Here is a 24,246-nt window from a genome sequence, read left to right on the forward strand (position 1 = left end):
GCGGAGCCAACTCTCGGGCAGCGTCCGGCGCCGGCGCGGTGTGTCCCTCGCCAGGCGAGTCTTGCCCGGGCAGAGATGGCTCGGAAACGCGCGGCTGGCCGGCGCCCCCGCGGCAAGACGGCCAAGGGCGAGACCAAAGCCCGGCGCGAGGAGGAGGAGGCGGGTGAGAGCGAGGCCGAGCCGGGCTTGGCGGGGAGAGGCTGGAGGAGGGCAGGAGGCAGGCCGGGCGCGGGGAGGGCGAGGCCGACCTCCCGCGGGTGCGGGTAGGCAACCCCGCGCCCACCTGCGCGGAGGAGACCGCGTCCCGGTGACCGTGGGAGGCAGGCGGCGTCCGCCCCCCCCCGGGCCACCTCGGCGTCGCTGCGCCTTTGCCCTCCGTGCCGGATGCGCCCTGAGCGGTTCCGCCGATCCTGGCCGGACCGCGAGCTCCCCTGCGCGATCTCTTCCTGCGTCCTGCCGCCTGCAGGGTCAAGTCCGGTCTCCTGGCAGATGCAGAGGGTGAATAGGCAGAAGGCACTTGTTTTGTGCCCGCACAAGGCCAGCGGACCCGCACTTAAGAGTGCGGGAGTGTGCTGATCTCCTGAAGCGTAGTTGTTCAGTCGCTACGTCGTGCCCGACACTTTGCGACCCCAAGGCCTGCAGCACGCCAGGCTTCCTTAACGGTACCTTCAGCTAAATCGCACCCTAGAGCCCCAGATTTCGGATCCAGTCGACTTCTCCACGTGCATATCGGATAGTTTTCTTATCTTTGTCCTGGGCAAACTAAACCTGCCCCTTCCCCACTTGTCCCCATCTCACTGGTCCCTTCATCACTTGTTAGAACAAACCCCTCTTCTTTACACTGCACACCTCCAGCCCTTCAGCAGGTTCTGTCAGTTCCACCTCAGAACCCTGTCTCAAATCTCCTACTTCTCTATATTTTCCTGGCCACACCCCCTGTCCAAGCCACTTTCACTTTGCAGTTGAACGACTGCAGTGGTCTGTTTACTACTCTGTACTTCCTTTCATCCACTCACCGAGTTCTCCCTGCGGCAGCAAGTGATCTTAAGAAAAAAATAAATGAGATCTTGCCACGCTCCTACTTCAAACGCTCTGGCTTCCCATTGCCCTTGGCATATCATCGAGATTCCTCACATGGCCTACAAGACCCTGCATGATTCCGCTGCTGCTACTACTTGTGCTGCCTGCTGCTGCTCTCTACTTTCCCAGATAATCTCCTTGTTGGCCACGTTATTTCTCACCCGAGCCTTTGCCTTTGATGTTCCTTCTCCCTCGAATGTTCCTCGTGGCTTTTGCCATGGCTGCCTTCTTTTCCTGCAGGTCTCAACCCAGGCACTCCTTGAGTGTCTTGCCTTAGGTGGTCTTTCCCAAGTACACTTCATCACAGAGGATCTTGGTAATTTATTTGCTTCCTTTTTGACCTGTCTTAACCAGATAAGCTTATGAAAACATGTCTTACTTTTTGCGGTATCTCATCTTGTCCTCTCCACTTCCCTGCATATACTAAGTGCTCAATGAATAGTATAAATAACTGTATAATGCATGTGGTAGAAGGAATTTCTGGGGTACCTCACATAACTGAGTAGACGATTGGACCAAATCACCAGTAAGGCCCCCTATGACATTAGATTGAGTAATTCTGTGATTCTGCAGGGTGGTGGTGAGTTTTCAGTGAGATGCACATCAGGCTCTGGGCCTGGTCTGGGTGAGGTGATCAGATGAGCTAACTCATATCATTCAAACTACGAGTAGGCAAGGGGTACACTCAAGCCTCACACGCACTCTGCGAGCCAGTGGAGCTGCAGTAAGTTTCCAAGGCAGCTTCCGGGAAGAGCTGTTGTCTTTGCTGTGGTTGGTGGAGGAACAGTTTGGCTGTGGTTTTGGCTGCAGCTGAAATTGATTTGGTGACTGGTCAGTGTAGTGTATAACAGCACCACAAAGCATGCAAATAAGTGACACTTGGCTGCTTTCAACAGCCAACTATTTGTCTTCCCATTTTATCTTTGTTTCTGTTAGGGCCCCTCTAGTTTCTACACATTTAATCTTAACAGTCCTTCTTCGATTTCCTCCTCCATCATTAACTCCTCCAGCAGATACTTACTGAGCACCTGGCTATTTTCAGGCCCAGTTATAGGCACTGGAAGGGTAGCGGTGAACAGGACAGGCAAAGTTCCTGCTCTCATGATGCTTGTAATCTTTGGGGAAGGGGAGATAGGACTGACAAGTTAAAAAACAAATTCCCATGGTGATAGGAACTATGAAGAAGGCAGATCTCTGTAATAAAACTGACATGGGGACAGGGAACACAGAGCAGAGTCAGAATCAGTGGTCAAGAAGTCCTGTCCGAGGACGTAGTGCTTTTAGCCAATTACTGGCTGTAATGAAGAGGCCTTTTGTAGGATGTGGGCAAAGAGAGCTCTGGGCAGAGGAATCAGTAAGTTTAAAACTCTTATAAAGGAATGTTTTAGAATTGAGGTGAGAGAGGTAAGTAGGAACCTTAGGTTGGAGACCAGACTAAGAAGTGTGTATTTTCTTCTTAGTGCTAGGAGGTGCTGCTGGCAGTTCTAAGTAGGTGGATTTTTTTCTTGTTGTTGTTGTTGTTAAATTAGCTGGCCTAGCAAGCCCAGTGGTTAATTCATGCTGAAATAACCAGGTTATATAACAGTGTAGTACAGCCAGCCCTGCACAGGTTGCACATCTGTGGATTCAAGCAAAGTTCAATCCAAGGTTGGTTAAATCCACAGATTTAGAACCAGGGGATACAGAACAGAGGGCTGACTGTAGCAGACAGCTCTAGATCTTGGAGAGTCTTGGAAGATGGCCTCTGTTTAAATTACAGTTGACTTATTATAGCATTAGTTCAGACGTACAACAATGACTGGATATTGGATATTGGACTATATTCCATATAAGGGCTCCCCGGTGGCTCAGACAGTGAAGAATCCGCCTGCAGTGCAGGAGACCTGGGTTCAGTCCCTGGGTCAGGAAGATCCCCTGGAGAAGGGAATGGACACCCACTCCCGTATTCTTGCGTGGAGAATTCTATGGACAGAGAAGCCTGACAGGCTATAGTCCATGGGGTCACAAATCAGACATGACTGAGTGACTAACACTTTCACACTTAATACTCCATATAAAGTTATTACAAAGTATCGACCATATCCCTGTGCTATACATTACACCCTTGTAATTTACTGATTTTATACCTACCACTTTGTTCCTCTTAATCCTCTTCCCCTATCTTGCCTCTCCCCCGACCCCTTTCCCCACTGGTAGCCACTAATTTGTTCTCTGTATCTGTGAGTCTGTTTTTGTTTTATTTGTTCATTTGTTTTATTTTTTAGATTCTGTATATAAGGGAAAACATGGTATTTGTCTTTATTTCACCAAGCATAATATCCTCCAGGTTGTTGCAAATGGCAAGATTTCTTTTTTATGACTGATATTTCTGATTCCTTTAGATGGTAGGTTAGGTTGTTTGAGACTTTTCCTGTTTCTTGAGGTGGGCCTGTATTGCTCTAAGCTTCCCTCTTAAAACTGCTTTCGCTGTGTCCTATAGATTTTGTAAAATTGTGCTTTTTATTTTCACCGTCTTAAGGTATTTTCTGATTTTCTCTAAGTATCATGAGTCATCCGTTGGTTGGTTGTTTTTTGTAGCATCCTATTTAGTCTCCCTGTGTTTGTGTTTCATTTTTCTCCTGTAATTGATTTCTGGTTTCATACTGTTGTCATTGGAAAAGATACTTAATAACTTTTCTGTCTAGAATTTGTTGGGACTTGTTTTGTGGTTAGCATGTGGTCGATAGATCCTGGACAATGTTCCATGTGCACTTGAAAAGACTATTCTGCTGTGTTGGACACAGTGTCTTGAAGTTATCTATTAACTTAATCTGGTCCAATGTGTCATTTAAGGTCACTGTTACCTTATTGATTTTCTTTTTTTTTTTCCATTTATTTTTATTTACCTTACTGATTTTCTTTCTGCGCGATCTGTCCATTGATGTAAGTGGGGTGTCGAAGTCGCCTACAGTTATTGTATACTGTCAACGTCTCCCTTTATTTCTGTTAATATTTTCTGTATATATTCAGATGCTCCTCTGTTAGATGCATATGTGTTTATCAGTGATATCATCTTCTTGTATTGACCCCTTTATCATTACATAATGTCTTTTTCTATTATTATAGACTTTGTTTTATGGTCTATCTTGCCTGATACGATTACTGCTGTCTGAGCTATATTTTAGTTTCCAATTGCATGGAGTATCTAGATAATAGCCTCTTGATACTCTGGCACACACACAAAACACACACGAAGAATTTAGGAAAAAATGTGAAATCCATGTCTACCATTCAGAAACCACCACCACTGAGTAACACTGTGTTTCCTCCTAGCTTGTGTCTTTTTGTGTAGTAGAAACTATACAAACAGCTTTGCATTCTTAGCATTTTATCATATCTTTTTCCTTTGTCTTAAAAGATAACTGAAATATATATCATTGTGTGACTATACCATAATTAATGATTTAATTAATGTCCATTTAATGGATGGGTATTCAGATTTTTAAAATTTTGGATACTTTGAAATGATACTATGAACTTTTTTTTTGATTCACAGTTTGTTTCCCTTGTTCTCACTTTTAACTCCTCTGTTTCTCTATTCAAAGCACAGACATGCACACCTCTGCCTTTTAACCGACCAAATAAGTTTAGAGAGGAATAAACAGTGCTTCTGAAGCGGCTTCCCACCTGCATCTTTAGTAAAGTATTTAGCATTTTATTGACAGAGGGCTAAAAACCACTGTCAGATCTAGAAATCCTGGTTTTCAGTATGCCCTACCAAATTGTCAGGTCGTTAATAAACTTTTGGCCTTGAAATAAGAAATCTGAAGAAACAGAACTGAATCAGTGATTTTAGCCAGCATTAAAACAAATGCTGCTATAAGGTGAAATTTATTAAAATTTAGTTATGATTTTTTTTTTAAGCTCAAAAGGTAGAGTCTTTTTCTTCCATGCAAAATTGTGTTCTTGGGGACTAAAAATATGTATCCAGGGAGTTAGCAGTACAAACCATAAATAAAAGGAATGAATTAATTTGATATTTTAGGTAAATATCACAGCTCCTTTTGGAACCTCAACAAAGGTTAGAGTATTTTTGTTTTGCAATGTTAATTGAAGCAGTCGTGCAGAGGAAAAAATAAGATGATTTATTTCAGATTTAAGATAATCTGAGGGACTATATTTCAATAGAAAAATATTTTCCCCTGTTGTATTAATATATTATAACATACATAATATATGTTAAGAGACCATGGTTTTAGATACCCTGGTTGAACTAAAATGAATAGTGTATGCATTTTTTATATCCCCTTTTAACAAAATTTTATTATTTATTATTAATAATGGTTAGTTATTAAAATAAAGTTGTTTTTCAATTACTGCTGACGTATTCCAACCTTAAGCTTGGAATAAGGGGCTTCCCAGGTGGAGCTAGTGGTAAAGAACCCGCCTGCCAATGCAGGAGACGTAAGAGACAGAGGTTCGATCTCTGGGTCAGGAAGATCCCCTGGAGGAGGGCCTGGCAACCCGCTCCAGTATTCTTGCTTGGAAAATGCCATGAACAGAGGAGCCTGGCGGGCTACAGTCCATGGGATTGCAGAGTTGGACATGACTGAAATGACTTAGCATACACGCAAGCTTGTACGCGTGACATTTGGGTTAGATTGGATAGATTTCATAAAGTATGTGTTTTGAGTAACATTTGGTTTTAAAAGACAGCAGAAGCTTAGATTAGGGGAAATCATTGTTGTTCAGTCGCTCAGTCGAGTCTGATTCTTTGCAACCCCATGACTGCAGCATGCCAGGCTTCCCTGTCCTTCCCACTCAGACATGTTTATAAACTTCAAGCTTTTCACTTAGTAGGAGTGGATTATCCCTAAAATAGTCTCAGCAGGTAGTAATAAGCAAGGTGTTAATTGCTGGACTGATGCTTGTCCTTGCTGGACATTAGGTAAAATCTAAGGTTTGCAGTTTAGGTTTTATGGGTCGTGTGCTGGTGTCTGTATAGCCTCAGGAGGTAGAACAGAGTAACTGATGAGGAGGCCTGTGGTGTGCAGACCAGCTGGAGTGGGACGGGCTGAACTCTGGTTGCTGCCTGAACATGGGATGGTGATGGGCGTCTGGGGAGAGGTCGCCAGGGAGGACTTCTGTGACCCTGCCCATGGACCTGCAGTGTCTCCTCTCTCCTGTGTGTCTCCTCTCATGTTCCGTGTGGTCACCTAGATGTCTCCGAGGATCAGAAACCGCTGAAGAAGAGCCCTCCCACAAAAGTTTCCCGAGGAAAGAGGAAGAGGGGCTGCCGTGATGCTGGGGGCTCAGCGGACGGTCCAGTGAGAAGGAAGGCGGCCAAGGTTTCAGTGAAATCTGAAGAGCCCCAGGTTATAAAGGACGAAGCCCTCAGCGATGGGGAAGATTTCAGGTGAGACGGCAGAAAGCGTCTTGACCGGGTCTTGGTTGTTCCCACCAGGGAAGTACAACTAAGAAAACCTGCTCCTGTTGCTCGTCTCTGGGGTCCGTGGAAAAGGTGGGATCTTTAAACACGCCTGGGTAGTGCTCGGGCCACTGGTAAGACTGGAACAGTCGTGGTGACCGTATAGTTTACCTCCCAGCCTCCGCAGATGAGGACCACCGCTTGCAGAGAGTGACTTATAGGGGCCACACAGCTAGATGGTGGCAGAAGCCGGGATGAGACGCAGGTCTTCTGCTCCTGGCCCAGTGCTGTTTCTACCACACAGACATCACGTGCATGAGGCGTTTCCGCGATGTCCCAGCCGCGTCCTGTCCCGCTCCCCTCGGGTTTGCTCTGCTCCGGCCCAGCCGGACGCCCCCCGTTCACTCGACACGGGCTCATGGTCTGCCTGCAGCCGGAAGCGTTCTGCCACCTTGACGAAGCAGAGCAGAACTCACCTGCCCCTCAGTCCCAACTGATTCCTCCTCTCCTCCGCTGGCTTCTTGCTGCATCTCTAAAGAGTATAATCACCTGCTTTGTGTTACACTTGCTTGTGTCCACGCCACACACCCCTGTGAGCTCTCAGACGGCTGGGACCACGCCGGCTCCTCTCTGTATGCCCCGTGGCATCTAGGGCAGGGCCTCTCACAGTGACTGAGCACATTGATCATGTGGTGAACCATGCACGTGAACCTCGTGAACACTTGGTCATCTGCCTCCGGGGAATGTTGCGGAGGGGTTGGGGGTGCAGGGAAGAGGGCCCACAGGCCGCAGTTCCCACTTCACATCAGAGAGAAGCCTTTCTCTCAGTGTGGGCTCTCCCGGCAGCCCCAGTCCTGGCTGGGAGGTAGCCCAGGACACGGCCGCTGTGGGAAGGAGCACGGGAGGCACGTGGACTCACCACCGTCGTTCACCTCCTCTCCCCTCAGACTCATCCCACTTCCCGCTCCCACCTGCTGGATTCTTTCTGCAGGGAAGTCCACACACAGATCAGCCAGGACGGTGCCAGGGAAAGCCTGGCTCCCCTTCTTGCCTCTAGGCTGGGAAGTGACATTTCTCCCACATTTACTTTTAAAGGGGTTCTTTTTGTTTCTATGCTTTTGAAAGGAAGCAGCAGGCTAAAAAGGGAGTGTCTTGTCTTTTTAGAGCTGAAGTCTGAAGCCTGTGAATTTAAGTATCTGTGCTAAAATCTTGGGTAATATTCTCACTGGACAGCATGTGTCAGATCTTACAAAAGCTAAAAGGAACTCGGGGCTCTGAAGATGTTTTATGTGTGAATTTGCAGAGATGTTAATCCACTGCCCGTGAGCAGGCACGGAGCCCTGAGCCAGTGCGTAGCAGCTGCGCGTCTAGACGGTTCTGTGCCTCCGCTCCAGCGGAGCGGAGCATGTTCCTCACGACACACCCCCACGTACCTAGCAGTTAAACTCTACCGGCCTCAGTCGCCTCTTGTCTTCCCTCTCAGAGCGGGGGAGGGTCAGCCAGTGTGAATCCTTCCCTCTTTCTTGCTGGCATCTGGCTGCACACATGCACACAGGCATCACGGCTTCTCCTTCTGGGACCTGCATTCTCTTCGTGGTCTCATCTCCCTTTCCCGTCCGTTTGCAGACAGCTGTTTCCCTTCACATGGCCTCAGGGTGCGGGTTCATCACGCTCCTCCTGTTTCCGAAGACACATCTAGTATTAGACCCCTGATCAGAGCCCGTCCTGGTGGGAACCCGAGGCCTGGGCTGATGGAGGGCGTGAGGCTCAGAGCTGCTAAATCACCTTCAACTAAGGGCAGCAGATTCACAGTCAACAAAAGGAGTCCTGATAGGGGAGCTTAGGGTCCCCATGACCCCGGGACGTGCGCGCTTTCTTCACCTTCCTCTGATCTCCCCACAGTGACTGGCCGAGCACCCGCAGGAAGGGCCAGCCCCCAGAGAGACAGGCCGCTGCGGACAGAGGCGGCTGCGAAGGGGACGCCGAGGGGGACGCCGAGGAAGACAGCGAGGAGGACTGGGAAGAGGTGGAAGGTACCGCGACCCCTCTGCTCCCAGAACGGGTTCATCCTGTCCTCCTGCTTGGTTCTGTTTGGGGTCATGTCACTGCAGTCCTGTCCCTTTCTTGGAAAAAGAGGAAGACCAAGATATGGTCGCAGTAGGGACTTGCTTTTGATGCAAGGAAGAGTGTACGACCAGGTCACCCCAGAGGGCTGTGCCTTCTCTTCCTCCGGAGGCACTCGGTGAGAGACGTGTGCTCACGCGTGCCTCGGGCCCAGCTTTGCCCTCGGGCACCCTGTGGGTGAGCGCGTCCAGCGGTGCAAGCTGAGCTTGCTCTCCAGGACGGTCGGTAGACTCTGCGCAGGCCCTGTGAGCCGGGGGCTTGTGGGAGAGCGTGACGGGCCTGGTGCATCCTGTCCTCGCAGCAAACAGCGGCCAGGGTCTCCGTCCTTGGGCCCTTCTGCCTAGCAGGGCTTTTCCTTTTGAAAATGTTCAAACCTACCAAGAAACGGAGCCTGTAGTCCAGGCATCCCCTAGATGCACTGACTTGACTGTTGGGCCGTAGGGAACGTGTCTCTCTTTCTGTAACTCTGCTGGTGGGACTAGTGAAAGGAAGTCACGGACATCCTGACTCTTCAGGGTAAACACTTCGGCATTTATCTCCTGAGGGTAAGGCGCTGTCCCACCTGATGGGATACTGTCATCACCCATTTAAGGCCCTGATGACTGTGAGAGGGTCCATTATAGCTGCCTTTTTTTCTTGTTTTTTTTAATCCCCCCAGTGCAGAATCTAATCAAGGTATTTGGTCTCTTTAATCTAGAGCAGAGACTCCACCCACCACCTTTTGGCTGGGGAGGGGGGTGGTGCCCACACTGCACAACATGAAGATCTTAGTCCCCTGACCAGGGACTGAACCTGTGCCCCCTGCATTGGGAGTAAGGAATTTTAACCACCGGACCACCAGGGAAGTTACCCCCCGCCCCCCCGCCTCATTGTTTTGCTTTTCATTGTTTTTCAGTCATTAAGTCACGTCCAACTCTTTGTGACCCTACGGACAGCAGCACGCCAGGTTCTCATGTCCTGAGCATCTCCTGCAGTTTGCTCCAGTTCATAGCACTGTTTTTTGTTTTTTTGGCAGAGTCCTGGCCTCTTGTTCTGTTCAATGTCTCATGTTCTGCTTTATAATGGTGGTTAGCTTGTTGGAATGCCCCCCTGCAGGTCCTATGAACCGTGAGTCCAAAGACATGGTTGCCTTTAGAGTGAATGTTCTTTGGCAGGAATACTGCCGATGATAATGCTCAGTATTATCACTGAGTTCTCTACTTCCTAGCGCATCCGCTAAGAGGCACCTGACCCCAGGTGGTCCTGCTGGTGATGCTAAGCTCGACCATGTCTGGTCCCGCCTGACTGTGCCAGTGTAAAGGTTCATTTTCCTTCTGATTCTCTGTGAATATCCTGTGCCCCAGTCACTTTCTACTTAATGGTGTTGGTGTGATCTTGACTGAACCAAAGATTATTATAGTGAGCATGGCTAAGTGGCAATATTTTGATTGTCATTTCACGTATAATTATTAGCTGCCTTTGACCTGTAAAGCAGAAGTCTCCCCTTTAAGGACTGTTTTTATTTAGTCACTTATTTTGGGTATCACTGTGGACGTAAAAATTCAACTATGTCAGCAGTTATCCTCTTTACCCTTTTGACCTTCAGATTGCCCCCACATTTGGCGAGCAGGGACCCCTTTAAGCAGCCGCGCTGTGGTGTCTGACGCGGCCTCAGTAGTTTCTGAGAATGTTTTTGTTCTTTGGCGCAGTGAGGAGTTCCAGGGTCTCCCTGTAGTCTCCCTGCAGCAGAGCTGGAATCGGCCCTGTTTCATTTCAGTAGGAGCCGGCACACAGAAACCAGGGTCTCGGCACCGGCTGTGGTCATTGCTTCTGGGCCCAGAGCTGCTTTGCAAGGACCTTAGCTAGTGAAGTTCACCGTTCCATCCAGTTCAGCAGAGTTAATTTCGGCCAGTGTTTATAAGCAGCGTAGCGGAGAAGGAGATGGAGAAGATGCATGCCTTGCCCTGTGCACCTTTACAGTCGAGGCTGGAAGTCATGCCTCTAGGAAGCGGACCGTGGGGGGCTTCACTAGAGTAATGCAGAGAGCAGGACACTGCTCCCGAGCCCTGGCTCCACGGCACCGGGGTCCGTGTCTGAGGGTCCCCCCAGGGCTGCTGCTCTGGGTGCTCGTTGGGCGTTGCAGGTTAATGAGACACTTGGCCGTGAGCGCTCAGGGCCTCTCCTGGGAACTCAGAGCAGGGTCTCGATGGTTTCCTGCCTCACTCCCTCCCAAGCAGAACCTCACTGTTTTTCAGTGCACTGCCTCTTATAACCATAATTGTTATCACTGATCTAAAAAATTCCTGTTGCTAGAAGTGGGTGAGCCCATGCCGGGTGACGTGGGGGAAGGCGCAGCCTTCTCGGCATCCGCCCTGCCCGTGAAGCCGGTGGAGATAGAGATCGAGACACCGGAGCAGGTGAAGGCCAGAGAAAGAAGGTACGACCAAGCACTTGCTTCTCGATTTCCTCATGTCTCACCAGCGGCAGCTGCTCCCCAGGGAAGCTTTTGAAGAACACATAGGAGACGCGGGCTGAGTGTCCAGGTTGTCAGGAGCCTTAGGCGAGAGCGCCCTGGGCTCACCTTGAGGACTTGAAGGCGAAGCCTTTGTGTCCAGGCAAGCACAGACGTGCCAGGGGTTGTGCAGGCCGCCTGTTAACCGTACTGACTCTTGAGGACAGCGTGTGAACGAGGGCCCGGAGACTCACAGCTAAGCAGCGTTGCAGCTGGGCGTGGAGGAGCCCCGATCTGTGTCTGTCAGGCTGACCCGACACCCCGGCTTGTGTCCCGCGGCACCGCGGCAGGGCCCGCGGCAGTGCTCCCCGTGGCTGGGGGCCTCCCCCGCTCCTTCCGGGGTCCCCGGTCCCTCTGCAGCCCCGGCGGCCTGGCCGTATGCGGCGCATCTCCTGGTCGTTAACTGGTCCTGAGTCCCCCACGTGATGAGCACTTTATCAGGCGTCAAGGAGGGAGATAAAAGAAGTCGTTCAAGAGGTTTTCTTAAAGGGGCTTGGGACAGAGACGAGGGATCTCACGGCAGAACAGCGTTGCACAAACAAGTCAAACAGTTGCGCTGACTTAACGCCAAGGCAGTGGGCCCCAGGGGGTGGGGCAGTCGGGGTGGTCAGAAGGGGCATCCCGGGGCACCTGCTCGGGAGGCGTGGCAGGTGCGGGTCGGGGAGGGAATGTTCCGGGCCGGGGTTTGCGGGCGGGGACGCGTAGGACCGGCCAGTGGCAGGTCTGCTGGGTAGCAAGGCCTGAGTCACTGCCCCCGAGAGGCGTCGGCAGGGACAGGCGAGTGGGGTCAGGCTCCCCGCTCCACTTCGGGATTGTTCAATGTGCATTGCAGCGAAAAGATCAAAATGGAGTTTGAGACGTATCTTCGGAGGATGATGAAACGTTTCAATAAGGAGGTCCACGAGGACACGCACAAGGTATGGGCGGTGGGCGGATGCGCTCCGATGAGGAGGCTGGTGTGCGGGGCACTGGCTCTCTGTCAGCCACGCCGCCGGCTCTCCTGAAGCGAAGTCGGGGTGGTGAGGGGGTGATAACGGCGCCTGCCTGGAGGGGGTGTGAGGAGTGCGCGGGGAGGACGCGTGGGGCGTCAGCTCAGCGCTCCCCGCCCCTCCCTTCGCTCAGCCGTTCAGTAACACTGGGTCGGGCCTCAGCTGCAGGCGCGGCGGCTCCCGACTTCAGCTGGCACTTACTGGACACGCTGAGGCCTCGCAAGGAGCCTGGTGTTGTGGGGAAACTTGCACGAAGCTTGTCTCCTACCGTGCAGGACTTTCTGTCTCACAGACGGAACAGCAGAGACCTCAGAACAGGGAGACTCAGGACGCAGAACGAGGGGAGATCAGTGCGGGCCCCAGCAGCCAAGGAAGACCTTGTTTAGGAGAGGGGTCGGGGAGGGTCAGGGGGAGACGGCGCGGGGACAGGCCACGCCGACGGTCCTTTAGACCCCAGGCTTCATAACGTTTCATCTGCAGGTCCTTCAGGATGCACTTCCGAAAGACAAGACCTCTTAGAGAAAGGAAGTTTGTATTTTGCAACTTTGAGATTTGATTGTTTCTCTGAGGGAAGAAGCATCTAGAGAGAAGAGGGGGGTGAAAGACAGAGCCTTGGGAAACGGCAGTGCTAGGAATTCTCCTTTTCTTTTTTTGTATATAGAAATGACAGCGGGTATTTCCTGTCCTCGAAACGTCTTTGAATTTGGCAGCCAAAATCCCTCTGGTTTTCAGGCTTCCCACTTCCCTCTTCCCAGGTTCACCTGCTGTGTCTGCTGGCAAACGGCTTCTACCGAAACAGCATCTGCAACCAGCCAGACCTGCGAGCCATTGGCCTCTCCATCATCCCAATGCGCTTCACCAAAGTGCCACCCCGAGACGCGGACGTCCTCTACCTGTCCAACCTGGTGAAATGGTAGGGCCCTCAGGCCTGTCCTGCAGAGTGTAGGGCAGGATTTGGGTCTCAGGGGCTGGGTGCAGGTCAGTCCCACAGACCCTCCTCGAGGGGAAGGCTGAGCTGGGCCTTCAGGAGTCAGCCAGACAGGCTGGGCAGGGGGGCTCCTGAGCCCCTCTCGAGGCTCTCCCCTGTGGGTTCTGGCCGTAGGAGGACAGGGCTTTTCTTTACCCTGGCCTCTGAGAAGTACCTGGTTCTCTCCAGGTTCATCGGAACGTTTACAGTGAACGCGGACCTCTCCACCAATGAGCAGGATGGCTTGCAGACGACGCTAGAGCGGAGATTTGCTATTTACTCAGCAAAAGACGACGAGGAGCTGGTCCACGTGAGTGACGCCCCAGGCAGCACTGTTTTATAGGTCTGTGAGCCAACGACAGTGGCGGTCAGGTGCCACGTACCATTCAGGCTGTTTTACATACACTTCCTTGCTCAGCTCTCAGAGGATAAGAACAGGCACCGGAGCTCAGAAGCGGGATTACTTCCTTAGGGCCATTCAGTCTAAGCACTGGAGTCAGGATTGGGACCAGCCTGAGAGCCAAAAGCTGCCCTGTCCTGGAGTAGTAGCGCACTTAGGTTTTGGTCAGGTGCCCTCAGTTGCTTACGGTATTCAAGAGGGGTGTTTAAAGGTCCCAAGCAGGGACTTCCCCGGTGGGCAGTGGCTAAGACTGCATGCTCCCAGTGAAGGGGGCTTGGGTTCGAACCCTGGTCTGGGAACTAGATCCCAAATGCCACGAATAAGACCCAGTGCAGACATAATAAATAAATTAAAAAAAAAAAAAAAGGCCTAATGTTGGCTGCAGAAATCCTTAAGAGTGTTTCCTTACCTTGCACATTGGACAGTGACCTGGCAGACGGCTGTGCAGCAAGGAGGGTTCTGTCCAGGAGCCGTAGCGAAGAGCTTCTGTGCAGACAGGGCTTGTCACATGCTCAGAATCCCCTCAGGTAGAGCTCCGCCTCAATGAAACAGGTAGAAACGTGGTTTTATCCTCGAAGATTCCTGTCAATGCATATACTTGTGTCTAAGCCTCAGATTCTCTTTAGGGGGACATTTTGTATCTTTAGAGGCTATAAGACCGGCATCTTTACTTTCTCTTCCGATTTGGCTCGAAAATGTCTGAGTATCTGGCCAGGAATGGCGCTGTTAGACCAGCAGCCAGAGGAGAACAGTGGTGTTTCAGCATCATCCTCCCAGACTCTGTTCCTGTGCATCTGTGTACGCATTTTCTTCCTGCAGTTTTATTAAGTGAAAACAACAGTTGTTTTTTATTTACAAAAAAAAAAAGAAGTGAGCAGTTCCGTTCACAGCAGTTCACACTGCCTGTCCCCAGACCCCATCTGCTGCCCCCGCAGGGAGCCCCGTGCCCACGACACGGTCGCTCCGTTCCCCCTCCTCCCGCCTCCCCGGGAGCTGGCACCACCGACCCGTGTTCGGTCTGTGGATTCACATAGTGTGGACCCTTCACATAAAAGACATCACAGTGCAGTCAGCCCTCACTGTCGGGCACCTCCGCATTCACAGTCAGCTGACTGCTGATCAGACGTCTCTCTGCAGGGGTTGAGCCCCCAGAGGCGGGACCCGAGGGTAGGGAGGGCTGGCTGCTGTCCCCTGCCGTGGGGCGGCATCACGGGCTCTGGAACCCAAGCGGGTCCTGGGAGCCGTCCTCGCAGATAGCCGAGGGACAGCTCCGTGTGACCTTCCGCGTCTGGCTCCTTTGACTTTCCATGTCTTCATGTTTATTCACCACACGGGATCACTCCAATCCTTACTTCTTTCCCGAGGATAAGCGTGTTGTTCTTTCTCATTCTAGATATTTTTGCTGCTTCTCCGGGCCCTGCATCTCCCTACCCGCCTCGTACTGTCTCTGCAGCCAGTTCCTCTGAAGTTATCAGCAGCGAAGGTGAGGTTCCCGGGCCTTCCAGAGGAAAGGGTGGGTGGTCAGGGAGGAGGGAGAAGTTATCTGAGACTTAAGCAGACCTGCTCGTTAGACTGCTTTTAAAGGCAGCCTTCGTGGAGCAGCCTTCCTCTGAGCGGGCCTGGCTCAGGCGCTGTGCGGGGAAGCCGGGTGCAGGGCGGGCATCTCGCAGCCTGGGCTCTGTGTGTGCAGAGGGGCCTGCTGGCCACGCTCCATGCTGCTCTGGTTTCTGGTCTGTGGGTGGCTCAGTAAAGAGGTGCTTGTCCTCCCCAGCCGTGTGGGTGAGGATGGGAGCCTCTGAACTCCGCCGTCATCCCGGAAGGGGGATGAACCCTGCTCCTTGGGGGTGCTGGCACTGTCTGAAGTTCGGTCCAGAAGTTGTTTAATTTCTGAACTCTTAATAATGTGATTTTGCTTGCCAAGTGCTTTATGTGTAAGGTGGGTACTCCTGCTGAGGAAACTGAGGCTCAGCAGTGACATGGTCTATCCAGATCAGATAAAACTGAGACGCGGAAGTGGGATTTGAACCCGGGTTTGTCTGTGCCCGCATCCTGGGCTCACTGCACAGTGAGAAGAATCAGACCGGGGGCTCCTCGGGTGCTGCAGAATCTAGTGAACGCTTTCTCACACCTGCTGGAGGGCAGCCAGCCATCACGGAGCCGGGGACGTCTCGTGTGTGCTGGTGCTCCAGCGGGGCTTAGCCCTGTTAGATGGCAGACCTTTTATCATGTCATTGTTAAAATAGAAAAAGCAGAAATTTCCTGTTCTGTTTAAGGGGAAGAAACCTTGCAAGGGAAGATCTACAGAGGCGCCTGGGGGCTCCTCAGAAGCTTCCAGCCACGCTCCTGGAAAGCCCAGCGGAGGAAGCCGAGGAGAGGACGCGTCTTCTGAGGGCGCTGGTGGGGCACGTGCCAGAGGGAAGGGCAAGGCGGCCGCAGGCAGGAGGCCGCAGGGGGAGTCCCCGTCCAGCGGGGAGGACACGGGCAAGGCTCGGGGGCAGAGGCGGGAGACCCAGAGGCGAGCACAGGCCCGGAGACGGCGGGCGGCCGCCAGGGTGTCTTACAAGGAGGAGAGCGATAGTGACGCGGCCAGCAGCGGCTCTGACTTTGAGCCGTCCAGCGAGGACAGCTGCCGCCCGTCCGACGAGGATTCCGAGCCCGGCCTGCCGAGGCCGCGGAGGGCCCCCGCCCCTCAGAGGACAAAGGCGGGGTCCAAGAGCAGGTCCAAGTCCCAGCACGGAAGCCGCCGTCCGCCCCCTGGCTTCGCAGAAGCAGCGGCGAGCGCTGCGGGCAGCAAGCCGAAGAGAGGCAAGAAGCCGTCGGGGGACGGCGGGAAGGCAGGCGGACAGGGAGCGGCCGGCGTGGACCAGTGGCTGGAGGTGTTCTCGGAGCGCGAGGGGAAGTGGGTGTGTGTGGACTGCGTGCACGGCGTGGTGGGCCAGCCCCTGACCTGCTACCAGTACGCCACCAAGCCCGTGACCTACGTCGTGGGCATCGACGGCGCCGGCTGCGTGCGCGACGTCACGCAGAGGTACGACCCCGCCTGGCTGACGGCGACCCGCAAGAGCCGCGTGGACGCAGCGTGGTGGGCGGAGACCCTGCGCCCCTACCGGAGCCCGCTGGTGGACCGGGAGCAGCGGGAGGAGCAGGAGGTGAGGTCCGGGAGCGGCGCCGGCCGCGCTGGCGGGTTCAGACTGTTGCCTCAGTTAACGGTCAGAGCGGCTGGGGCGCTCTGGGGATTGAAATCAAGCTGGGGTAATCGCAGCCTTGATTTCACCAGCCACACATTTAGGCTCCAAGAGATGAGCTGACTTGGTGTTGGAACCCAGGTTGCTCTGGCTCCAAAGCCTGTGTACTTGCAGTTATTGCCCGGTTAGAAATGTGGAGCTTGACGTAAGTCAGGTAAGTCGTCCCGAGTGAAAGAGGAAAACACCCAGTGTAGCGGTTTCCTCCCCCCCGCTCAGCGTGCGCCCGCGCACAGGTGTGCACGCCAGCATCCCTGCGGCGACCCCGGACTCTCAGCTTCCGGGAGGAGCACGGAGGGCTTGTTGCAGGGCGGCCGGGGCGCTCGCCCAGGACGCGGCTCCGCGGTGACGGGGTCGCAGCGTTCGTGCGGAGCCTGTTGTGACGCACCTAGTTCAAGGCTTGCTCAGAAGCTGGCCGCGCGGGGTCCCTCCCGCCTTCCCACCTGCTGGTCCTCCCCTCTGTCGGGGATTGGAAGAGACGCTGCGGGCAAGCGCAGGAGAGCCGGGGGAGGGATGAGGGTGAGAGCGGCGGGGCTGCCGGTGAGAAGCCAGGCCCTGGAAGCCGTGGAGGAGAAGCTGTGGGCGTCCTGGTCTCTGTGGGAGCCGGGCCCCGGAACCCACATCACAGAATCGGGGTGTCACTAACGGTGCGACCTTCCCCCAAGGAAGGCTCTGCTCGGGCGGCCGCGCTGTCGGAGGGCAGGGGTGACTCTTCCAGCGCCGGGAGCTGCAGAGCCTCCAGACTGCAGAGCTCTCGACACAAATGCGTGTGCAGAGCAGAGCGCCACAGGCACAGCACAGGCAGCAGCGCGGGGCCCCCAGAAGCTCCCTGCCACCAGCTGCTACCCGAGCAGGTTGTTTGAGGGTCGCCCCCGCCAAACCTGGGCCTTCCCCAGAGGCTCAGTGGTAAAGAATTGGCCTGCAATATAGAAGACGTGGCTTTGATCCCTGGGTCGGGAAGATCCCCTGGAGAAGGAAATGGCAACCCACTCCACTATGGCTGGGACAGAGGAGCCTGGCGGGCTACGGTCCGTGGAGTTGCGGAGACTCAGACACGACTGAGCACCGTGTGGCACGCCCGCCACTTCTCTCTGGCCTTTGCAGTTTCAGGCGAAGCACCTGGACCAGCCTCTGCCCACCGTCATCGGCACGTATAAGAACCACCCTCTCTACGCCCTCAAGAGGCACCTCCTCAAGTATGAGGCCATCTACCCCGAGACGGCCGCCGTCCTCGGGTACTGCCGCGGGGAGGCCGTCTACTCCAGGTGCGGGGCCGCCTGGCGGCCAGGGGCTCCCGGCCTTCCGAGGGTCGGGAGGCGAGCTTGACCGCGCGTGCGTGCCGTGTGCAGCTGCGGGGCTGGGGCGCGGGGGAGTGTGTAACAGAGCTTAAAGCCTGAAAGTTAAAACCACAGGGATTAAAAGATCGGGGGCAGGCCAGTCTTATAGGAGGAAAAATAAGTAGGGCAGGTAAGGTTTATATGGGCAATAAAAAAAAAAAAACACCCCCCAAAACTGAAGTCAAACAAACGCATGAAAGGAAGGAATAAAGGATTTGATAGTGAAAATTAAAGTGACCGGATATTTTAATGGGTATAGAGTTTCAGCCTGGGAAGATGAGAAGTTTGGGAGACGATGCTGGTGACGGTTATGTAACAGTGCCACTGAGCGATAACCCTGAAAATGATTCAGGTGGTAAATTCTATGTTATTATGTGTTATCTTTTCTGCGGTAAAGAGAAATTGCCAAAGAGGGGAAGGAGAAATAAACATGGAAAATGAACATAAATATATATATATATATAGTTAAGACTGAACAAAGTTTTAATAACAGGAGTAAAACTTAACAACCAGAAGAAATTTAAGAAATGGTAATAGAAAATATTAGTGACTTTTTAAAAACGTTGACCTGTGAGACCAGAAAATAGAGCGTGTTCTTGGTAAACGGGAAAAGAAAGGCACAAAAGGCAGCCCCAGGAGATGCACAGGAGCAGGTGTTTCAGGCCCCCTGCCCGGGGGCTACTTGCTGTGGCTGAGAGCCCCGACGGGCTAGGGTCTGTGTGGGAGCCCCCTGGCCCCAGCCGCCACCTGGACCCTCGTTCCTCTCTCTCTGTCTGGTGTTGAGCAGCCAAGTAAACCCTGAGGCGGGGGGGACGCCGCCCACCTGCACTGGGGGGGCTCTCTGCCACTGACCCGGCTGCCGGGGCCTCCCCGTGCGGCCGTCGGGGTTGGGGTCTACGAGTGGACGCGTCCCCCACAAGACGGCCGGGCGCCTGTCGGCCGTGGGCCTGACGGGGCCTCCCCGGTGCCCTGGGCGAGGCGGCGGGGCCCTGCGGGCGGCTCGGGGGGGTGTGAGCAGCCCTCTGTCTCCCGCCGGCTCCTCAGGGACTGCGTGCACACACTGCACTCCAGGGACACGTGGCTGAAGCAAGCGCGGGTGGTGCGGCTCGGAGAAGTGCCCTACAAGGTAAGCGCCGCGGGACGGAGGGCGGCCACGCGCCCCGGGGGTCGGACGGGAAGGGCGTGGGCGCGGGGCTGTCTGCACCGAGGACTTTGTGAGAGACGGGCCTTCCCCGGGCACGCAGGAGGGCTGGGCCGGGAAGCAGCCCTCTGACCCTGGTGTGTGCCTGAGGCCCTGGGGTCAGATCTGTGTCCCCTGCGTGTCCAGAGAGGCTGCGGCCCTGCCTGCTGTGGACACGCCCACACCAGCTCTCTGCGGTCTCTGCGTGGCGTTAGCGTCACGCATGAGGCCTGAGCTAGTGAGTTAGCGGCCCCCCTGCACCAGCCTCCGTGCTATACTGGGTCGGTCGGCTGCCCAGAGGCACGTGAATTCAGCACAGACCTCGAGGCGGGGACGGACACGGGCCCGGTTCAGCCAGCAGAGGACAGTGGGCAGTCATGAGCCACGGGCGCTTCTGGGAGATCCCTGGGAGGGGCCCTTTGGGTTGCTGAGACCTGGGGAGCTGGGCCGGGTAAGGGGCCTCTGGTTCGTGGGAAGGGATTGAGGCGTAGGGAGCCGGTCATGGCCCAAAGCAGGCCTGTCGCTCACCAGCCGTGGGGACATCTCTTGAGTCCACTTTCCCCTTCAGTGATGGACACAGGACACAGTTGAAGGCCGTGACGGGGGGTGAGCTGCTCACACCTCCTAGAGTGCTCCCCTGTTAAGACGGAGGTGATCCTAATGATGCACCCCACCTCCGGGTCTGCTGGAAAGGCTGCGCTGAGCGCAGTACCCGGTGCGCTGGGAGCGCGTGGTGTGAGCGCTGGCTACTCCCTCCGTGCAGATGGTGAAAGGCTACTCCAACCGGGCGCGGAGAGCCCGCCAGGCCGAGCCGCAGCTGCGCGACTACAACGACCTGGGGCTGTTTGGCAGATGGCAGACCGAGGAGTACCAGCCGCCAGTGGCCGTGGACGGGAAGGTAAGGAGGGCCGTGTCCGCGGGGGCCGGGGGCCGGCCGCCCACCTCTGCGGCTGCCCGGACCCGGCCGCCCCCCTCTGCAGCTGCCGGGACCCGGCCGCCCCCCTCTGCGGCTGGCTGGACCCGGGCGCCTCCCTCTGCGGCTGGCTGGACCCGGCCGCCCCCCTCTGTGGCTGCCCGGACCCGGCCGCCCCCCTCTGTGGCTGCCCGGACCCGGCCGCCCCCCTCTGTGGCTGCCCGGACCCGGCCGCCCCCCTCTGCGGCTGGCTGGACCCGGGCGCCTCCCTCTACAGGTGCCCCGGAACGAGTTTGGGAACGTGTACCTCTTCCTGCCCAGCATGATGCCTGTCGGCTGCATCCAGCTGCACCTGCCCAACCTGCACCGCGTGGCCCGGAAGCTGAACATCGACTGCGCGCAGGCCGTCACTGGCTTCGATTTCCATAAAGGCTACTGCCATCCCATGTGTGTGAGGGGCGTCTGCCGAGGTGGGAAGGCGGGGTGGCAGGTTCTGGAGAAGGCATGGGGGACTGGTGTGGGGTCAAGGCCCCCGGCTCTCACTTTCAGGGTTTTCCTCTGGATTTGCAGGATCGGCCTTGATCCTTGACCTTTTCACACTTTCATTCTGGGCCTTCCGTCCAGAGGCTGCAAAGCCAGTGAAACAAACACCCTGAGGTGCCGGGTTAAGCGCTGTCCTGGGGGCGCTCAGGGTGACCGAGCAGTGTCAGCATGCTTCCTGGCTGGTGGCCTCTGCCCGCTCCCACGGTGGAGGAGGGTCTGGTCCACCGCCCCGCCTTCCGCACGGGTGGTGTCTGCCAGCAGCCCTGGCCGGGACGGTGGACTGCCAGCCAGGAAGTCCTTCAGGGCCCGAGTGCTCAGGGGCGGCCGGCTGTCCCCCGTGGCGGGGAGCAGAGAGGCCAGAGCAGGCGCGGGCTCAAGGACCATGTGTGCTGACCCCGCAGAACCGACGGCTACGTGGTCTGTGAGGAGTACAGAGACGTGCTCCTGACCGCCTGGGAGAACGAGCAGGCGCTTGTAGAAAAGAAGGAGAAGGAGGTGAGCGGGCAGGGCTGGGGGGCACGGAAGGGGGGCTGCTCCCCCCAGGCCGCCCCGCACGGCTGCCAGGAGCGGGGAGCTGGGCCCAGCGCGCTTTCTGGCTCCGACTGCCTCCCTGGGGGCGCCGGGCGGCCGGCACTGAGCAGCTGCCTGCCCGCCCCTCAGAACCGGATCTCGGTCCAGCTGCCGACACCTGCCTCCTAAAGGGATTTGCCGGGGTCCAGGGCCCTCCCCATCCTCAGAACACCTCAGCACCGGTTAAGGAGAGGTGTCTGGCTTTGGTGCCTCTCCCGTGTATCACTTTATGGGTCATAGGCCGAGCGACTCTGCCCATCCGCTGTGTCCCCTGTATCTGTTCCTGAATGGTCGCGCTCAGCGTCTCCTGTTCTCTGTCCGCCTCTGCAGAAGAGGGAGAAGCGGGCTCTGGGGAACTGGAAGCTGCTGGTCAAAGGGCTGCTGATCCGGGAGCGGCTGAAGCTTCGCTACGGGGCCCAGGTCAGTGTGGCCCCGGAGGACGATGCGCCCAGGGGAGGGCTTGGGAACCACGGCCACTTCTGCCCGGAGCTCAAGGCCGCTGTGTTCCGGTGCCGCAGACCTGTCTCCCGGGCCCTGCGCCCGGTCTGTGTTGAGAAAGGTGTCCCGGAGTCAGGCCGTGGGCCCTGCCCCGTCTGCACAAGGGAGCCCGCCGTGGGCTGGACCTGGCGCTGAGCCCCCTCGGGCAGACAGGTGTCTGCACCTCCTGGCCTGGTCCTGCCCCTGGGGCTGTGACCACCCCCGCTGCTCATTCAGGCCCTTCTGCAGGACTGCGGCCCCTAAGGGCTCCTGCTGGGGGCACAGACGCCCCCAGGCATAGCCACACGGAGTGGTCGATCAGTACTGGGTCAGGGACGTGGAGACGTGCTCTGGGAGCATCTGACCGCACCCCCCCCCCCCACCTGCTCCCTCCTCAGATCCCTGATGCCCACTCTCCCGGCTCCGTGTTCCCACGGGCTCCTTCCTCCCGCCCAGGCTTTCTGCCCCTGCCTGCCCAGACTTGAGGCCTCCAGGGCTGCCCCCTCGGAGCATCCGACACTGAGTTAGTGCTAAGCGTTTGGGCACTTTTTTGGTTCAAAACCCAGGAAACAAGTGCAGGGCGCCACTGGCAGTCACCTCCCGGGCTGGTCGCGGGACCAACCTGCAGGCAGTCCCTTGGCCTCAGCTCCCGCGTCCCACGGCCGCGCTCCACTGCGGGACCCGCAGGCCAGGCCCTGTCCTCCGGGTCACGCCTGGGGCTTCCTGACACTGCTTCCTCCATTGTCTCCCCTGCCCCGGCCCGGCCCCCAGAGTGAGGCGGCTGCTCCCCACACAGACACAGGAGGAGGGCTCTCATCAGACGAGGAGGAGGGAACCAGCTCTCAAGCGGAAGCGGCCAGGATCCTGGCGGCCTCCTGGCCCCAAAACCGAGAGGCCGAGGAGCCGAAGTGCCCCAGGAGGACCAGGAGGGAGAAGAAGGGAGCGACTGCCCACCTGTTCCCGTTTGAGAAGCTGTGACGCGAGCGGTCACCTTGGCGGCTCGGCCTTGCCCCAGACCTTGCTCCCAGGCGGAGTCCTCCTGTGTCCGCACTCCAGCCGCTGCAGACGGCTCAGGTCCGGCCTCGGGGGGCCCCTTGCGGTTGCCAGGCAGGCCCTGACGCTGCATGCAGGCGGAGCGGGTCAGCGCAGGCTGCCTCAGGGGACACCGCCGCCTGCTTTGCCAGGAACGCTTCAGGGCGGCAGAGGACTAGAACAAAGCTACAATAAGGAGAAACTACGAGACTTACACATTCCTAAGAGGCTTCCCAGGAGGTGCTGGTGGCACAGAACCGCCTGCCAGTGCAGAGACGAAAGAGACACGTGTTTGATCCTCGGGTCAAGAGGACCCCCTGGAGGAGGGCGCGACTTAAACGTTAGGAAGAACGGATCAGTGTTTAACTAGATTTTACTCATTATTGGATACATTTATAAAGCCCTATATACTGTAGATCTTTAGGAGAAATAACTTTTATAACATTTTGAGGAAAAAAATAAAGCATTTATCTAGAAAGGCTTGGCTCTGCGTTTTCTTTCAGACTTTATGTCAGTTGAGAACACCTGGGCGACAGGGATGTGTACACAGGTGGCCTGTGTTCCGTCGCTCAGTCGTCTGAGTCTTTGTGACCCCACGGACCACAGCACGCCAGGCTCCCGTCCTCCACTATCTCCCGGAGCTTGCTCAAACTCGTGTCCATTGAGTCGGCGATGCCATCCAACCATCTCACCCTCCGTTGCCCCCTTCCTTTGCCTTCAGTCTTTCCCAGCATCAGGGTCTTATCCAGTGAGTCGGCTCTTCGCGTCAGGTGGCCCGAGTCTTGGGGCTTCAGCATCAGTCCTTCTAGTGAATAGTCAGGGCTGATTTCCTTTAGGACTGCCATGGCTCACAGCTCCACAAATCTGGTCCGTGAAGCGGGCACACAGATCAGGACTACACTAAAGATCGGAGTTTGTTTTCCTGCAGGCTGAGAACTTAGCGTTACAGACAGAGGAATATTTTTCTGTTTAGTCGAAGAGGTATTACTTAATCTTGATAGTAGCCATTAAAAATCAGTCTGTTTTATCCAAGGGAAACAAACAAAACCCTTTGGAGTGTGACTCATGTGGCAAGAACTGGCAGGAAGGCGCTTGTTGAGAAACACGGGGGTTGCCATGGAAACACCGCTCTGGCTCTTCCTGCATCAGAGCTTGGTCTCCCCCGCCTGCAGGTGAGCTGTTTTCTGGGCGTGGAGTCGAGCACTGCCCGGTTTCTGCAGGGACAGCCTGTTCTTCAGGCGGACGGCAGGCAGCTCCTGGAAATGGAGCCAAACCTCCGGTTCTGAAAAGTCGGCACTCACCGCCTCGAATGCTGTAATAACGGGGAAAGAAGTTCAAACTGCGGGGTGGACGCTTGGCGGCCTCCGCTGCTTCAGAGCAGGGGCTCGGGGGCTTCCTCTTGCTCCGTGCTCACCACCCATAGGGTAGACACCCCCCACGTCACAGGTGAGGGAGCTGAGGCTCAGGTCACCGTCGTGGCCAGCGCCACACAGC

General features: G+C 55.6%; 2 protein-coding genes across 2 annotated transcripts in view; one reads left to right on the plus strand and one right to left on the minus strand.

Annotated features, from left to right (window-relative positions):
- XPC (XPC complex subunit, DNA damage recognition and repair factor) lies at nucleotides 1-23,230 on the plus strand. The gene is made up of 16 exons (XM_061128958.1): nucleotides 1-163; nucleotides 6,280-6,475; nucleotides 8,390-8,520; nucleotides 10,904-11,027; nucleotides 11,935-12,019; nucleotides 12,847-13,004; nucleotides 13,248-13,368; nucleotides 14,852-14,941; nucleotides 15,732-16,607; nucleotides 17,805-17,965; nucleotides 19,082-19,163; nucleotides 19,981-20,115; nucleotides 20,408-20,577; nucleotides 21,075-21,168; nucleotides 21,574-21,663; nucleotides 22,492-23,230. The coding sequence occupies exons 1-16, from the start codon at nucleotides 76-78 to the stop codon at nucleotides 22,696-22,698; spliced, it is 2,808 nt and encodes a 935-aa protein (XP_060984941.1). The 5' UTR covers nucleotides 1-75; the 3' UTR covers nucleotides 22,699-23,230.
- Nucleotides 23,108-24,246, minus strand: part of TMEM43 (transmembrane protein 43) — a 20,480-nt gene continuing 19,341 nt past the window's right edge. The window contains exon 12 of the mRNA XM_061128961.1: nucleotides 23,108-24,064. Within this exon, the coding sequence (XP_060984944.1) occupies nucleotides 23,898-24,064 (167 nt within the window). The 3' untranslated portion in view covers nucleotides 23,108-23,897. The remainder of the gene's footprint in view (nucleotides 24,065-24,246) is intronic.

This window comes from Dama dama, chromosome 24 (assembly GCF_033118175.1).
Source record: "Dama dama isolate Ldn47 chromosome 24, ASM3311817v1, whole genome shotgun sequence".
NCBI classification, from domain to species: Eukaryota; Metazoa; Chordata; class Mammalia; order Artiodactyla; family Cervidae; genus Dama; species Dama dama.